We start from the raw sequence: 17,814 nt of genomic DNA, 5'->3' as shown, positions 1-17,814 counted from the left end.
TCATCCAGATGGGGCTCCTTTTCGAAAAGACCCCGGCTACTTCGAAGTCCCCTTATTCCTATCCGCTCATAGGAATAAGGGGACTTCGAAGTAACCGGGGTCCTTTCGAAAAGGAGCCCCGTCTGGACAAGCTGCACCAATTTCGAAGTGCCATGGCCGCCCGCATGCTAATGAGGTGCTGAATATGTATTTCAGTGCTTCATTAGTAAACTTCGAAATGGCCATTTGCATGGCCATTTTGAAGTTTTTGGCTACTGTAGACATAGCCCTAGAAAGGTGGTGGAATCTCCATCCCTAGAGGTTTTTAAGTCCCGGCTAGACATGGTCCTGGCTGGGATGATTTAGTTGGGGCTGACCCTGCTTTGGGTGGACGGCTGGGCTGCTAACCTCCGGAGGGCCCTGCCCGCCCAGGGATTCCGAGTCTCTGAGGGCCCAGGCAGTTTGCTGTTGATTAAGGCCGTGGGGGGCGGTGGGCAACCGCCGCAGTCACCCCCTTGGGCAGGGGCAGAAACGGCCGCTCTGCCAGCACAGGAGTCACCTCGCACCCGGGGCTGGGCCAGTTGCGGTTCTTTCCTCCAAAGCAGCTGCCCCTCTACCCCTTTCCCGCTGCAGGGGGCTGGCTGCTCCGCACAACAGCCGGCGGTCGGGTCGGCGAGCCGCTGCCGCTCGAGGGCGAGCCGCGCCTGCGGCGTCCAGCTCACACGCCCTGGGGCGATGTCCCCGGCCAGCGGGCGGGTGACACGCAGCCCGCTCGCTTTCGTTTCGTCGCCCGCCCCCGCGTGCGGTTTCCCTTTCCCCGCCCGGCGGGGGCGGCCCCAGCTCCGGCTCGGTTTCGTTTCTCTGGGCGGGATGCTGCCCAGCTGCCGGCTGGTGCCCCGCGCGCTCTCTGCCATGGTGGCCGCGCCGCCCGGGCCCTGTTTCGCTGTGGAGGGCGCCGGGCCGGACCTGATCCACTTCACCCTCTGCAGCGAGGGCGCCGCCCAGGCGCCAGAGCCCCGCTGCTTCCTGCCCGCTCCCGCCAAGTGCTATTCCCTCTGCGTCCCTGCCACCCCTAGCGTCCCGGCGGCCCGGCTGCACCGGCGCCTGCAGCAGAGCCTACGGCAGGGGCCGTTCGCGCGGTGCCGGCTCCTGGGGCTCCTCTGCTACAGCAGCGGCCGGGGGGCGCCGGCGGCGGTGGAGAAGGGCTTCCTCATCCAGGACCCGCAGGGGGGCCCCGAGACCGAGCGCGCCTTGGAGGACCTGCTGCGGAGCCAAGGCGAGCAGCCGCCGCCGCCCTTGGGCGTCTACGAGGCGGGCGAGCGCGGCGAGCTGTGGCAGAGCCTGTGGGCCCTGCGACGCGCCGGCGGCAGAGAGCTGCTCCGCAGGGCCCAGGTGGTGGCCGCCGAGGAGCCGCCGCTGCACCCAGCAGTGTCCAGCCTTCGCAGCGCCGCCGTGTTTCACTGCCTGGAGGCCGCCCGCGGCGTGGTGGAGCAGGTGAGGGCCCGGGCAGCTGCCGTGGCGGGGAGCGGGGGGAGAAGGAAGCTCGCTGGGGAGGGAGCTCAGCCTGGGCCTTTCCCGCATGTAACCCCACTGCTTATCGACGCACGTGCATCAGCTCTCTTCCCTCCTTAACCCTTGTGGCCTGGCGGGGCTGCTTAGCACTTGGAGGTCTTCGCTTGGGTCCTGGCCTCCTGCATTCGGACAGTCTGAGGCAAGAATCTAAGATTACACCCCAGAGTTCTCCTACTGACTTACATGGACGTTGCTTCTGATTGGCACCAGCCTACATGAGATCAGGCCCGAAGGCTGTTAAATCGTAATACCTAGTGCTTTTCATGAGCGGCTCTCAGCATGCTTTACAAAGGAGGTATGGGTAAGTATCCTCATTTTACAGAAGAGGAAACTGAGGCACATTACTCAGTGACTTGCCTGAGGCTATCCAGCAGGCCAGTGGCAAAGCCAGGTATCCTGAGTTTCAGTGCAGTGCATCATCCAATAAGCCACATTTCTTGGTTTTCAACTATTTGAGTGTAATAACAAGTTACATGTATATAAACAGGTTACCATTAGTAAGCTGGTTAATGGAGTCCTATCTAAAAGTACTACCCCCATTGCCTTCCAATAATTTTTAGAGTAACTTAAGCAGTCTCTAACACCAGAGGCATTTGCTCCACCTTTCTTTACTATCTTCTTCCCTTTAAACAAAAAACAAAACAAAACAAAGCAAAAGTCCCTGTTTTCAAGAAGAAATGGAGCAGAACCATGACATCTGTACTAAGGATTTCTATTACTCAAACCAAAGACTTTGATTTTTGTGTCAATCTTAAATTTATATTGTTCTTGTGTATTAAATGGTATCTTTTAGTGTTAAATATGATCTTTTGAAAAATACCTGTTTGCCAGGTGCTTGTTGAGTAATCAGTGTTATGTATTCATTACAGTGTACATCATTGATCCCTGAAGCAAAAGCTGTCCTTGATCTAGTGGATAAATGCCCCAAACATTCAAAAAAGGGAAAATTTCCTGTCATAGTTATTGAAGGACTAGATGCAACAGGTAGGTGCATAATGTGAATATAGAATTTAAAAACTGTTAAAATAATGTCTGATTGTGATTCATTGTATGTTCAAAATTAATACTTCAGAAATGATTAGGAGAGTCTAGAGGAGCAAGTCACAAAGATCAAAAATCTCTCTGATTTACATGACCGATCTCATGTGCAGAGCTATTTTTCACTCCTGGTGCAAATTTCCTATTCGTGTCAGTGGAAGGGCACCCAGGTAGGCAGAGCAGAATATTGGAAGCGAGACTCAATGTGCAAAGGGCAGCCCTTAGTCTCCTGGAGAAGAGGTGACTCACAGTACTCTTGAACAACCTTTAATGGCTATTCAAAGCACACCTCATAAATGATTCTGAAGATCTGTGCCTTCTGCATTTTCATTTGTAGAAAATCTCTTTAATCAGAGGGTAACATTCATCATGATGTCACTCCACCAAAGTGAACAGAACAAGCATGTTGCACCTCCAAAAAAAAGCATTCTCTCATCTGGCAACATCTCTCATCCATAAGAACAAGGGATGTTCCTGGACCAGAGAGCTGGGGCAGGAGGACAACCAGCTCACAGCCTCAACAGGAGGCAATGAGGCTGAGCTGGAGGTCAGCTTCCCCTGGCAGCCCCCCATGGAGGACCAGGATCTGAGTGCCAGCTTCTCTCCAGCTGCCCTAGGAAGGGCTTGAGTGCTGGGGGGCTAGCTGTGGTGGCACCCTGCAGCCAGAGAAGCACAGCCAGAGGGACAGGGGTATTAGCCTCCCTTGGTCGGGCAAAATCCCTCATTCGCGATGATTGAGGTCATGAGGGTACTGGACCAGGTAGGTACAACCTGTATGATAAATTAATTCAGCAACATCTGTGTACCTTGCCATGTCATTAAGGTTATTGAAACCGAAATGTAGAGAAGTCACTATATGAGCAGATGGCTTAAAGGGCAATAGGGCATGACTCGGACTAGGTGTTACATTTCCAAAGCAGGGGTGTTTTAAATGGGGGGTTTATTCAGCTTAATATAAAGAAACCTCCAAACATACGTTGGAAAAGCTCCACACCAGCTCGCTCTTCTGGAACACAACATACAACTACCCTCCTGGGACCACTTTTTGTGTCCCTACTGTATTTCCCTCGATCTGTTCAGCAGAGCTCCAAGTCACTTAAGAGACTGGATACCACATTTAATGGCACAGGGTATAAATAAATAAAATATTTATTCATAACTTATACAATATTTATATATTTATTTATAAAATACAGGTAAAGGTATCCCTCCCAGTAAATACAGCTCTGATATTCTCTTATGGCTACTACACAAGGAATGTAATAAGAACTCCCAGTAGTTAGACAGACACATACTGTAATACAATCAAACCCCTTTAACTGGGGTGCTAAACTTAATGATTCTCTCAGCTGCATATAATGATCTGCAGTGAGAGCTGGGATGCACCTGCCAAGACTCGGTGCTTCAGCCTTGTGCGAGGTGCCTAACAGAGATTGGGGCAGCAACCTCACTCCTGCTGAAGCCTAAAGCCTTGGCGGGCACACCCCATGGCTCAAAAGTTCCTACCCCAATATCTCTGTGCAAGGCAAAGGTCCTGAGTTATGCTCCCAGTCTTGTAAATAGAGAGAGGGTGAGGGGAGCATGGGAGGCATGATCTGCCTTATTGTAATGGTGAAAAAGCCACATATAGCTTGTGACCCAGAGTTTGGTCACCCCTGCCCTATAATAACCCAGTCAAGACACATAATAAGATATTGGATATCTATGTTAAAATGTATTTTGTAGCTTAACGAATAAGAACTTGTCCTTTGCATTTTTAAAAATTAAAGCTAGTTATGTGCTGTGCTCTGTATTTGAAGGTGTTTCTTGTGTTTTTATTTGTATGTTAACTGCAGGCAAAACTACTGTAACCCAGTCTGTCAAGGAGTCACTGAATGCACTTCTGCTACGGTCACCACCAACTTGTATCAGCTCTTGGAGGAAGACTTTTGATGATGAACCAACACTCATCAGGAGGGCATTTTATGCTTTGGGCAACTACATTGTTGCTTCAGAGATAGCAAAAGCATCAACCAAATCACCTGTGATTGTAGACAGGTCTGTAAAATATACTTTCCTATTGTTTGAATGTTGTGACCACCCATTCTTTCAATGCGACGGGCAAAACTACCTGATGTCTCTTTCTTATCTTTCTTATTTGGTGGTAGCATGGAAAATGTCAGTATTCTAAGAAATATTTTCTTATTGGTGTGGACATTTTATTTATGTATTGCTGCTTACTTCTGGTAATTGGTTTTAAGTGCATATGAAAAAGACAAATTGATTGTATTCTATTCAGCCAGGCATATTATGGTATTTGTAGGCCATCAGTGCAGGAGAAAATGGAGACAACAGCAGCAGGACCTTTATAACATCTTAACTGACCCGGCTAACATAGTCAACACCAACAGCAGACTTGGGCTGTGGCAATTATTACATAAGCTTGGTTGTCCAGAAAAAATCATTAACATTATGAGGCTGTTGCATGATGGCATGCTCAAAAAAATCCGTACGGATGGTGTTCTGCCTGACATATTTCCTGTTGTTGAGGCCACACAACATTACAGTTATCTGTCAACAAAAGTTACTGTTAGAAGAGATTTCCCAACAAAACTTCTGTCGAAAGAGTGCAGCCACACAAAAAAGCCAATTGGGAGAGTGCTCCACTCTGTCAACAGAGCGGCCAGACTGCCTAGCTGCTCTCTCAACAAAACAGATACCTAGAAGCACAGTAGGCCTGGATGCCCTGTCTGTTGAGAGAAGGCACCCCCCCAGAGCATCCACACAACATTTGTGTCAACAAAAGGCACTCTTCCTCATCTGGGAGAGGCAGAAGGTTGTCGGCTGAAGTGCTGACTTTTGTCGACATACTGTCAACAAAATGCATTTTGTGTACGGACATTCCACCAGTTTTGTTGGCAAAATTGGGGTTCTGTTGGCAAAACTCGCTCGTGTAACCATAGCCTAGACAGGGTTGTGTAAATGGTCTGCTCGTTTAATTTCTCACATGCAGTAATGTTCAATGATGCTACAAGAGATATGAATGATTATATTAGGATACATTTCCAATCCTCTGGAAAACTATTTATTCTGAGCAGTCTGTGCCATGAAGGTCTTTGAGGCAGTTGTTCACAAGCTACTGTAAGCTGATAACTGTGTTCTAGAGGCACATACTTTAAAAGAGATACGATTAATTATGGAGAGATTTGCAGATTCTGCAGAAGGGTTCAGGCTGACAATCTGAAAAAGACAGAGTTCCAGGGAATCCTACGTGAAACGAACAATAACCATCAACAACACGCATTTTATTCTATATAAAGTGGGCACAATAAAGTTACCAGCAATGAAGTTGTGTAACATAGACACTCCATGGGGAGTGAAGCCATGCTTATCTCATCATAGCTGTGGTTGACAGGCATGTGTGGCAGATAGATGACACTAGAATGCCAAAACCATTGTTTGGTGAACTGAAAATCAGCAATTGTGTACAAGATGGCAATAAGAAATGCTTCAAGGACACCGTGAATCCACTTCTCACAAGCTGCTAGAAACCAGTAGAGGAAGCAAAAGTTGAAACAGCACAGCACCGATACTGACAGCTGAGTCATCAGCAATAAATGGATCACACTGGTGAGCAATAGTAAACAGTGACATTCCCAGTTCAACGTTAACCATCATATCAGTCTTGAGGCATAGAGACTGAGTTATAAACAGCAGACTCTGTAGGTATAGATTGTAATCTCTTCCTCAACATTGAGCTACCTATACACTTCATGTGAAAAGGACTGCCACTTATTATCAGCCTTTTTAACTATACTAATTCCATCGTCATCTTCAACTTGACTCACAAAGCATAACAGCAAGATAATTATGGCAGCTGTGCATCTCAAAAGATGATGCTCTAAACACCAAAGCAGTTCTATTACTGTGTGTGATGCTGTTGTGTTGCAAGGGACTACTGTCTAGTTCTCGAACATCCAGGCTCCACAGGTAGAGTGAAGTCCATCTTAACTAAAATTGTTGGTGTGTAAAATTAAAAAGGTTGAAGGGGAGCTTTTAAACTAGCTGAATCTGAACCTTCTCCCCCTAGCAAAAGTATAACTAGGCAGCAGAAAAAAAAATTCGAAAAGCAGCTAACAGAGAAACATAAAAATTAGCAATGATTTTTAAGTATATCAGAAGCTGGGAAGCCTGCCAAACCATTACAGGTGTGACTGGACAATTGAGGTTCTAAAGAAGAACTCAGGGAAGACAAGGCCATTGCAGAGAAACTAAATTAATTATTTGCATTGATTCTCATTGCAGAGGATGTGGGGAGATTCCTACACCTGAGCCATTTTTTAGGTCATATATCTGAGGAACTGTGCCAGATTGAGTCCTCATTAGCAGAGATGTTGAAACAAATTGATAAATTAAACAGCAGTTAGTCATCAAGAGCAGGTGGTATTCACACAGAGTTCTGAAGGATCTCAGATATGCAGGAGTAGAATTGCCAAATGTGATATATAACATAACACTTGCACCTGTCTCTGTAACCTGACTTGATTTAATGTGGATTTGTTAAAAGGGCCATAGAGGCAATCCTGGCAATTACTGGTCAGTAAGCCTGACTTCAGTTTCAGGCAGATTGGTACAACACGATTTCCTTTTATAAAAACTGCTTTGACTCTTCCCCATCATTCATGTTGAATCTATGTCTGATAATTCAGTTATTTAGTGTAATTTCAACCAATCTACTAGAATGCTTGCAGGGGGACAGTAAACATCTAGACAAGGGAGATCCAGTTGATACAGTGTGTATAGACTTTCATCACCAAAGGCTCTTAAGCAGAGAAAGGAGTCACGATAACAGGGAAGGTCTTCTCATGGCTCAATTAATTGATTAAAAGATAGAAGCATAATGATAATAGACAGTTTTTTAATAGGAGAGAGGTAACTAGTAGTGGCCCCCACGAGTCAGTAATGGGACCAGTTCAGTTCAATATATTCATAAATGATCTGGGAAAGGGAGTAAACAAGTGGTAAAATTTGCAGACATTACAAAGTTATTTGACAGTTAAATCTGAGCTGATTGCAAAGAATTACAAAGACAGCTCACAAAACCGGTCAAGAAAATGGCAAATGAAATTCAGTGTTAATAAATACAAGGAAACAAACACCGGAGAACAATACTAGCTATACATACACAATGATGGGCATATAAATTAGCTGTTAGCATTTATTAAAGGGATCTTTGAGTTACTGTGAATAGCTGTCTGAAAACATCTGCTCTGTGCAGCAGCTGTCACAAAAAGCTAATGTTGTGAACCATTAAGAAGGGGTTAGATAATAAGGCAGAAAATATGTCACTGTGTAAATCAATCGTATGCCCACATCTAGAATACATCTTACCGTTCCAGTTGCTTGGCAAAGAAATGACTGAAGGGGAATATGATGGAGGCCTATACAATAATGATATGTAGAAAGTGAATAGGGATGTGTTATTTACCTCTTCATGTAACACAAGAATTAGGGGGTGACCCAATGAAATTAACAGGCTGCAGTTTTAAAACAAACATAAGGATATCACAGTCAACCTGTGGAACTCATTGGTAGGTATTGTTGTGAAGGCAAAATGTGGAAATAGGTTTAAACAAGAACCAGATAGGTTCATAGACAATAGGTCCATCTATGGCTATTTGCCAAGATGGTCAGGAATGTAATCTCATGCTTTGGGTATCCTAATCTGACTGACTGCCTGAAGCTGGGTGACAGGGGATGGATCACTTGAATACTTTTTGGCTGGGTCTACATTACAGAGTTTTGCCGACAGAATGCAGGGGGCAGGGGTGACGTGACTTCTGTCGACATAACTCAGGGGCCATTTCTACACAGGCCACTTCCTTTGGAAGTGGCATGCTAATACGCGGAGCGAAAGATGCTGATGAGGCTCAGATGCAAATTCCCCATGCCTCATTAGCATATCATCACATGATTTGGAGTCCAGAAGACCGTTCTTCTGGACTCCAAAATGCCATGTAGAAGTGCAGCCCCTGGGGGGGTCTTCTGGAAGGAAGTCCTTCTTCTGGAAGGAAGTCCTTCTTCTGGAGGCCCCTTCTTCCTGAAAATTTTTGGGAAGGGGCCTCCAGAAGGAGGACTTCCTTCCGGAAGCACGCCCGTGGTCGTGCTTCTACATGGCGTTTTGGACTCTGAAGAATGGTCTTCCAGACCCCAAATCATGTGACATTATGCTAATGCGGATGCAGATTCCCTGCGCCTCGCCTTATTAGCATCTTTCGCTCCATGTATTAGCATGCCACTTGAAGTGGCCTGGGTAGAAACAGCCAGGGAGTGTGTACACACTTGAAGCATTCCGTCGACAAAATCTTGACAGAACTCTGCATTTTCCTCGACAGTATTATCCCTCAAAAATTTGAGGCATAACAATCTCTGGACAGAGTGCTGTCGACAAAAGTGCAGCCTAGAGACTTCTGTTGACAGGGAGGACTTCTGGTTGCCTAGCAGCCCTCTTTGCAGAGCTGCCATTCCACTTTCCGGCACCAGAGGGCAGTGCAGTCTGGCAATTCTGTGTCGACAGAGCAAGTTGTGTACAGATGTAATCTGTTGACAGAGGCTCTGTTGAGATTACCCTATTGACAGCAACTTCTATCGACAGACGCTTCTAGTGTAGCCATATCCTCTCTGTTCTATTCACTCCTTTTGAATCATCTAGAAAGAGCCACTGCTGAAAGACAGGATACTAGGCTAGATGGACCATTGGTTTGACCCAGTAAGGCTGTTCTTACGACATGAGAAATCCAACCTATCTACATATTGAAAACATACCAATGATCAGGTGAACCAACTGCTTAGATACCTGAAGAAAGATGTTAATAGTTATTTGGTATCCCAGTGGAAGCAGCTGTCAAACAAAACTTCTTAATGGAGGGAAACACATACGTAAAATAAATTACTTACCTTTAATAAAGCTACTTTTCTGTTTATATGAACAGTGGGATAGTTCAGTGGTTTGAGCAGTGCCCTTGTAAACCCCAGGTTATGAGCTCAGTCTTTGAAGAGGCCATTTAATGGCCTGGGGTAAACATGAAAAAAAAAAAAAAACTGTCAGGGAGGATGCTTGGCCCTGCCAAGAGGGTAGGGGACTGGACTTTATGACCTCTTGAGGTCCTTCAAGTTCTGTGATATAAGTATAGCTCCATTTTTTTTCTGTACATGTGGTTGAAAACTGGAGTGCACATTCCCTATCAAATTGTTGCATCACCTCTGCTTTAAAAAAGATGATTAGTATCCACAAAATATGTTTTTGGGTTTGTATTTGGAGAAGGAAAAGTGAATGTTTCTGATATAGGTCAAGCTCAGAAAATTGCTGTTTTTTTGCAAGCTTGGATTTTATTGGAAATAGTTGGAGAACTCTTTGGCTAACACTCTTTGCTTCTTTCTGATGTCTTACCAGTAACAAATAATGATTAAATATATGTATATATTTTTTTTAACTTTGATAAATTACTTAGGAGTATAGAATTTTCACAGTCCCCCATGCATTGTGATCATGTATCAGGCTAGCATTATGAAAAGCTACTGATTTGTTTCATGTAAGTGGTTCCTTCTGTTAGGAGGTTTTGGCCTATTAATGTTTTTTTTTTTTTTTTAAATGATCAGGCGTGCATCCCACTCCTATATATTTTCCTGACAGGTATTGGCACAGCACAGCTGCTTATGCAATTGCCACTGAAATAAGTGGAAAAGTGCAAAATCTTCCTCCAGCTCACCATCAAGTGTACCAGTGGCCGGAGGACCTGCTCAAACCTGATCTTGTCATGCTCTTGACAGTTAGTCCTGAGGAGCGGATCCGGAGACTGCAGGGACGAGGGCTGGAGAAAACACAGGAGGAAACTGAGCTAGAAGCTAATAGCTTGTTTCGCCAAAAGTATGTCTTGATAATGCATAAGACCAGAGCTCAAATCCTCATTCCATTAAAATCAATAGCAAAACTCCCATTTACTCCAATGGAGCCAGGATTTCCGTATGCCTAGATTATCCTGTTACTCAAGCAATACTGACTGACAATGGTACAGAGTACTGTCAGTTTGAGTGACTGGGCTTCAAGCAAATAACTTCCTTACTACCCCATATTGAAAGAAATTCATAGTTAAGGTAGTGTTTTGGCTCTTCTCAAGTAATTACCCCCATTGTTGGTCAGTCTTGAGATTTGTGACAACTACAAGAAGCCAGAACCTTGCATTTAGAGCTCACATGAGAGAGAGAGAGAGAGACTGCATTTTTGACATCACTATGTTCTGTTGCATTAACAGAGTGACTGTGAATGTGTCAAAGTATTTCACAAGGCTGAAAACTCATTATTAATGATAGAATTTAGCTTAAGCTGTTTTGTTTTTGAATTCTGTAGGTGTGCAATGATGACCATTTTCATAAAAAAAAGCTGTAGACTCCTCAGAATTTAATGATCTCATTTTGGAGGTTAAGCTAGATTTCATAAACTTAAAATTGACCTCGACAGTGATGTCAAGACACCGTACAAGTCTCACTGCTTTTGCCAAATTGTAAAAATGGTGTTTTATGCTCCATTAATTACACATGAGGATGAACTAAAAACAATCTGGAAGGAGAATCCAAACACTAAAGGTTGGACCTTCCTGGACCAGACCAGTCCTGAACCAGGGAATTTGCTGGACCAGGGACATTCCTCTGCTACTGGCCTCTAAGCAATTCTGGCCAGCTGGTACCCTGCTGCTTGCCCCTGGCAGGCTGCCCCAGGCTGGCTTCCTGCCCTGTTGCAGGCTGCCCTGGCCCCCTGTGGCTGCTGCAGTGGTCTCTACTCCCACCTTTCCTATGGCTATGGCAGGGCTGGGATCTGGGACAGCCATGGCAGGACTGAGAGCCAGGGCTGCCATGACAACTGTGACAGGACTGGGAGCCAGGGCTGCCGTGGCAGGGCTGGGAGCTGGGGCTGCCATTCCCCAGCAGCGGCTCATCAGCTCCCAAGCACGTGACTCCCTGGCATCCCAGCCGTGTGGCTCCCCCATCACTGCTGGGCTGCCACTCCTGATTGTAGCTCCCCAGCCATTGTCGGATCCTGCTCCGGATGCCAGACTGTCTGGTCAGGCAACAGCCATGTTCCAGCAGGACCACGGCTGTTGCCAGACCAGAGAGTACTGGATTTCAGAGGTGCAACCTGTACAATAAAAAGTATAACATTGGCAGATGCATGTTTCCATCCCAGCATGAGAGTGCTAATCAGACTTTCTGGTTAACTATCTTACATATTATAATTATCTGTGCCAAAGACTAGCCTATTTGGTTGGTTTGAGATAATCTTGTCTCCTGGGAGGAGAAATAAGTTACTCACAAAACAGATCTGTAGGCATTCTTCAAGAGGATTTAACTATAGTGGAGTGGAAAGGGGGCATTGCCTTAGCTATTATGTAGATATTAGATATTCAGAAATCTGCTCAGATCTCTGGGTATCTGTCTAGTGCTGTGTCACTCCTCAGGACCCTCTTCAGACTGGCAGCACACAGTTTCCTTTTCAACAAGTCTGTCAGTAGCTTTTAGGTAGCACTCATTCCCTGTCAGGGGTTTGGCAGCATAGAAATTTCACAGCTGGGAAACAAGAGGAGCTTAATACTGCAGTAGCTTCCATAGGAGAGTCCTACGGTGCTTTTCCATAATGCCAGGTACAATAACGGTTGGCCCAAATTTGACTTGAGACCACGCTCCTCTGCAACTGCAGAGCTCTACCCCCACATGACTCATACCATGGGATCTGGGAAAGAGTAATGGGAGGGCACAGTATGATGCCATTTGTCCTTCCTTCTATTAGGCCTTTGGTTTTCATCTCCTCAGTTTAAAATATTGCTTTAAATATGGGTCTTAGTTATTGCTGTTCACAACATATAGGCCGTGGCTACACTAGCCCCTGCCTTTTGAGCCACTTCGGCAAATGCTAATGAGGTTCTCCCATGAATATGCAGCATCTCATTAGCATAAGGGCAGCCATTTCAAAACGGATGCTGCCGGTATAGACGGGGGCCTTTCTAAAGGACCCCCCTGGATTTTAAAAGCCCCTTTTTCCCAAAACCAAATGTGAAGAAGGGGCTTTCAAAATCCAGGGGGTCCTTTCAAAAGAGCCTTGTCTACACCAGCAGCGTGTGTTTCGAAAGCAGCATTTTTGAAATGCTCATAGTTGTCATTATGCTAATAAGACACTATGTATTCATGGCAGCGCCTCATTAACATCTGCTGAAGTGGCTCATTAGCATCCCCCTTTCAAAAATCGTGGGCTAGTTGTAGCCACAACCATAGTCAATCTGGATTTGCGAACAACTTCAGGATCTTGCTCTTTTGCTCATTCAGGTAGAAGCCTGAGTGGTTTTGCTATGATCTGTTTTGTGAGAGTGGGAAAAGCAACCTACGTTGCTCTCACACATCTTCAGGTTCTAGTTGTAGAAGAGCCCTGTTTTATGAGACTTGTTTGCTTGCCCTCCAAGCAGCAAGATTTTCATAATACAGTTTGCATATGCAGCAGGTAGAAAGATAAATGGAGGATGTGAGAAAGTTCTGTCATAGGAACAATGAGCTCCTAACTGAAATCAGAATAGACAAAAAGGAGCTGTGCTGGGTTATGGGATTCCTCCATTTCAACACAAGCTGACATGGGGAAAGGAGCATCCCCTGTGATGAGCACATTACTTTGTGTCAGGAACTTGGTTTGGTGGTGCGTGTGCGTAATGTGAATACCATCTTCATAGAGAGCTCTTTCAAAAGAAGCTCTTCCAGAGAATCTCTTCCAAAAGAACAACTTTCAACAGAATGCATCCATACACAAAAAAGCAGATCAAAAGAGCGATTTGCTCTTTCAAAGAGAACATCTGCACAGGCCCCAATCTTTCAAAAGAACAGGCCAGGCATCAAAAGATCAGGTCCCAGGAGGACTGGTCTTTCAGGAAAAAAAAAAAAAAAAAAGGGGTCTGCGGGGCGTCTACACACGTTTTTTTTCGAAAGAAGCTTTTGAAAGGGGATGCTCTTTCTGACAGGGGAAAAGAAGAGCTATTTCAAAAGGAGCATTGCATTCTTTTGAAAGAACACTTTGGCTACGTCTACACTAGCCCAGAACTTTGAAATAGCCATGCAAATGGCCATTTCGAATTTAACTAATAAAGCGCTGGAAAACATATTCAGCGCCTCATTAGCATGTGGGCGGACATGGCACTGCAAAATTGCCACGGCTCACTGCTGTGCGCCTCATCCACACAGGGGTCCTTTTCGAAAGGACTCCAGGAACTTCAAAATCCCCTTATTCCTATCAGCAGATAGGCATAATAGAAGGAAGTATGTGGCCGTGTCTACACTAGCCCAAAACTTTGAAATGGCCATGCAAATGGCCATTTCAAAGTTTACTAATGAAGCGCTGAAATACATATTCAGCACCTTCTTTAGCATGCGGGCAGCCGCGGCACTTCGAAATTGAGGCGGCTCATCCAGACGGGGCTCCTTTTCGAAAAGACCCCAGCTACTTCAAATTCCCTTTTTTCCCATCTGCTCATAGGAATAAGGGGACTTCGAAGTAGCCGGGGTCCTTTTGAAAAGGAGCCCCGTCTGGACGAGCCGCGTGGCAGTGAGCTGCGTCAATTTTGAAGTTCCTCGGCCGCCCGCATGCTAATGAGGCGCTGAATATGTATTTCAGCGCTTCATTAGTAAACTTCGAAATGGCCATTTGCATGGCCATTTCGAAGTTGTGGGCTAGTGTGGACATGGCCTGTGAGTTGTGTAGCAATCAGCAGATAGAAATAAGGGGATTTCGAAGTTCCCGGGGTCCTTTCGAAAAAGAGCCGTCTGGATGAGCCGCGTGGCAGCAAGCCGCAGCAACTTCAAAGTGCTGTGGCCGCCCACATGCTAATGAGGTGCTGAATATGTATTTCAGCACTTCATTAGTAATCTTCGAAATGGCCATTTGCATGGCCATTTCAAAGTTTTGGGCTTGTGTAGACACGGCCATTGTGTGTAGACGCTCTGTGAGAGCTTTCAGAAGAGCCACGTTCTTTCAAAAAATGTTTTGAAAGAAGTTGCTAGTGTAGATGCAGCCTTTGTATTTTGTTGTTGTGCCTTGTATCACAGTGCAACACATTTAACTCATGCCTTCATGCTAGAATTTGTCTGCAGGAAGTACATTTTCAGAGTCAGATATGCCTTTTTAATTTTATGGCAGTTTGTAGTTATAAAATGTATCACTTGTTATTTTTCTTTATTGTTTTCTTAAACTAGAGTTGAAGAGTCATACAAAAGGATGGAAAACCCTACATGCAAAGAAGTTGATGCCAGCCCCTCCAGAGAAGAGGTTCTGAGAACTGTTTTGCATTTAATTAAAAACCACTGTGGTTCATTATAGCTGCTTTTTGTTTGGCAGCATTTATATGAGTTGTTTATGTTATGTTTCTTCTATTTTTCCTACCTGAAAATGCACTGCATTTAGCTTCTTTCCATCCAAATAAGTTGCTTCAGAATTCTCAGACAGAAGAGTCTTCCCTTTCCTCTACCCACTCAAAACATTGTTTTTATACTAACTCCTTCATTATGGCTTAGTGTATTTTGCATGTATGGCAACACACAACTCACATATTATCCCCGATTTCTGGTGCATCCACCAGCAACTCATTAATACAAGGCATATGAAAAGGTGATTGGAATTTCTAACAATGTAATTGTATTCTATGGCTGCATATAGAATCCGATCCTCCAATCCTTGAATACCAAAACGGCAACTGACTTCAGTGCAAATTTTGGGCACGCAATGAATGCAGAATCAGGAGGAGAATCTGAAACACCATCCAGCAGTAAAGCCATTCCGTGATCCGGCACTCAGAAACCTGAAAGCCACAGTCCCAGGGCTGTTATTAAAATTGCACTTGGATATTAGAGTGGCAGCATTCTGCAAGAATGTGAAATAAACATGCACATGATTTTGCCCAAGTGCTGGAATATTAACAACTTCTGTTGAAGTTGGTGGAAGTGATGAATGCTCAGCCTACAGTACCATGCTCTGAAAAAAAAAACCCACAGAGCCTGAGTAAATAAATACAAATATTTCACTACATACAAAGGAAAGATCTGAATTGCTGGTCAAATCATTTAAAAGTGAGGAAGGAGGAAGGAGAGCAGAATGTACATACTGCCACATTAGAATCAGGGACATGAGAGGAAATGAAAATATAAAACATTTTGTACATAATAAACAGAATATTCTTCTACATAGATTTTCACCCAGCAATTTTTAATGCATTAATGTGATTTGTTGGCCTTTTGAGAACATTAAGCAACGCAGAAAGACATGGAGAATCTGCTTGCGTCATTCATCTTAGTCTGTTGTTCCATGTCTTTTCTGTACTGAGCTTTCATGTGTTTTATTCCGAGGCAGCTGGTCACCGCCTCTCCTCTGCAAATACTTCTGCATATGTTCAACTTTATACACATGGATATGCACGTTGTGGTTACTCACAAGGCATAAAGCTTTGCAGAACCAGGGCCTAATTGAAATTCAAGATGGAAACCTAAATGAAATGGCATTTTATTTCTAATCTTACTTATATTTAATTTCCTTTATTAAATAAGTGCAATTACTCTGTAAATAGCTCAAAAATAAACATTCTAAAATGTGTACATGAGTATGACTAAACATGATACAGTAAACCCTCAAAATGCACAATTTTGAGTTGCACGTAACTCGCATTAACGGGATTTAAGCACAAGTCAAAATCTGGCTGCCCCCAGCCTGGCTCAACCCCTGCTGGCCCCAGTTTACCCTCTTCCCCCCAGCCCCACTCACTCACCTGTGTACGGCTCCGGCTCACCCCCCACCCCCGTGCCCAGCTTTGGCTCTGGCTCATCACCCCTCATACACAGTTCTGGCTCAGCGCCCCACCCCCTGCCCCAGTTCAAACTTTACTGGCTCACCACCCCCGCACGCAGCTCTGGCTAACTCCCCCCTCCCCCATGCGTGGCTCTGGTTCAACCCCCTCTCCCTGCCCTGGTTCAAACCTCCTACGCACAGCTCTGGCTTACCACCCCCACAATGGCTCTGGCTCAATCCCCACCCTCAGTTCAACTCCCTCCCTGTGCTGCCAGCCCCAGGTCAGCTCCCCTGCAGGCTGGCTCACCAAACCCATGCACGGGTCTAGCTCATTGCCCCCTGTCCCGGTTCAACTGCCCCCGCCATAGCTCCAGCTCAACTCCACCCTCCCCTGGACCCCTAACCCACCCCAAGCTTAACCCCCCCTTTCCCTGCCTATGGCCCCAACCCCCTGCCAGGCTTGACCTTCCCCAACTGCCCCCCCCGCAACCCCTGGACTTACCTTTCCAAAGGAGCTCCAGGTACGCCTGCTGCTTCCCCAGTTGCACAATGTGCTTTCCACTGGGAAAAAAAGCTGCCCCCTGATTTACGCAAAATTCAAATTATGTGAGGGTGCATGGGAACACAACCCTCACGTAAATCAAGGCACTACCGTATTTCCCTCCATTACAGCAAAGAATGTGTGCAAGGGAGAAAAATGTAATAGAAAGAAAACCATCCAAACGTGTTAATTGCTTGTACAAGTGCATGGTGGCCTTCCATGCACACATTGAATAAGAACTCACTGTTATGATTATACATTTGTCTTAAGAGACATCTGAAGTCTTCAGGTAACCAGTTTTGAGTAGAGGAATTTCAGAGGTGGAGAGCATAACCAAAGTTGCATAATCAGAGGTTGGATAACTGGGATTTACATGTCCTGTAACTTTCAGATTCCTACTCTTCCTACACTCCTGAATGCTCTGCCCAAGGAATGCAATTACTCCTTGGTCAGGCAGAGCTCCAGTTAAGTCAGACAGTCTGTTTTTTGGCTTTTCTTGCATGTACTATAAGAAGGGTAAAAGATTTGAGTTAGGCACACAAGCTATAACAATTGTAGACTATTTGTATTCCTTGGAGCTCATATACTGAGGATGTATAGCAAGCAGTACAATAAAGCAAGATTGTTCAAGATAATTTGTTTTCTTTGCTCTTCATTAGAATTAAAGCTCTGTGGGCAGTATTGCATGTAGCCCATTCAGAATGCTAAAGTTGTTAATACAGATAATTAATAACTTCTGCATATGATGATTTTGTATCCTTTTTCTTACAAAGCTGCCAAAGCACTTTGCGAATACTAATTATATTTTACAAACATCCTTGTAATGTGTGTGAAAGAAGTA

At 45.0% G+C, this 17,814-nt stretch overlaps 1 protein-coding gene across 2 annotated transcripts; it reads left to right on the top strand.

Annotated features, from left to right (window-relative positions):
- The first annotated feature begins 856 nt into the window (after positions 1-856).
- Positions 857-17,585, top strand: CMPK2 (cytidine/uridine monophosphate kinase 2). 2 transcript variants are annotated; one of them, XM_074988938.1, is made up of 5 exons: positions 857-1,473; positions 2,421-2,535; positions 4,425-4,626; positions 10,262-10,495; positions 14,851-17,585. In XM_074988938.1, exons 1-5 carry the CDS (start codon positions 892-894, stop codon positions 14,972-14,974), a joined length of 1,257 nt encoding a protein of 418 aa, XP_074845039.1. In that variant the 5' UTR covers positions 857-891; the 3' UTR covers positions 14,975-17,585. The 2 variants fall into 2 exon arrangements, with proteins under 2 accessions (XP_074845039.1, XP_074845040.1); XM_074988939.1 differs by lacking the exon at positions 10,262-10,495.
- Positions 17,586-17,814: the final 229 nt, after the last annotated feature.

This window comes from Carettochelys insculpta, chromosome 3 (assembly GCF_033958435.1).
Source record: "Carettochelys insculpta isolate YL-2023 chromosome 3, ASM3395843v1, whole genome shotgun sequence".
NCBI classification, from domain to species: Eukaryota; Metazoa; Chordata; order Testudines; family Carettochelyidae; genus Carettochelys; species Carettochelys insculpta.
This window is presented reverse-complemented; position numbering and strand designations above follow the sequence as displayed.

Coding starts and splice junctions, on each gene's coding strand:
- CMPK2 (XM_074988938.1), top strand. CDS start 892: ATGGTGGCCGCGCCGCCCGGGCCCTGTTTCGCTGTGGAGGGCGCCGGG. Junction 1,474..2,420: donor CCCGCGGCGTGGTGGAGCAG/GTGAGGGCCCGG, acceptor TATTCATTACAG/TGTACATCATTGATCCCTGA. Junction 2,536..4,424: donor TGAAGGACTAGATGCAACAG/GTAGGTGCATAA, acceptor TGTTAACTGCAG/GCAAAACTACTGTAACCCAG.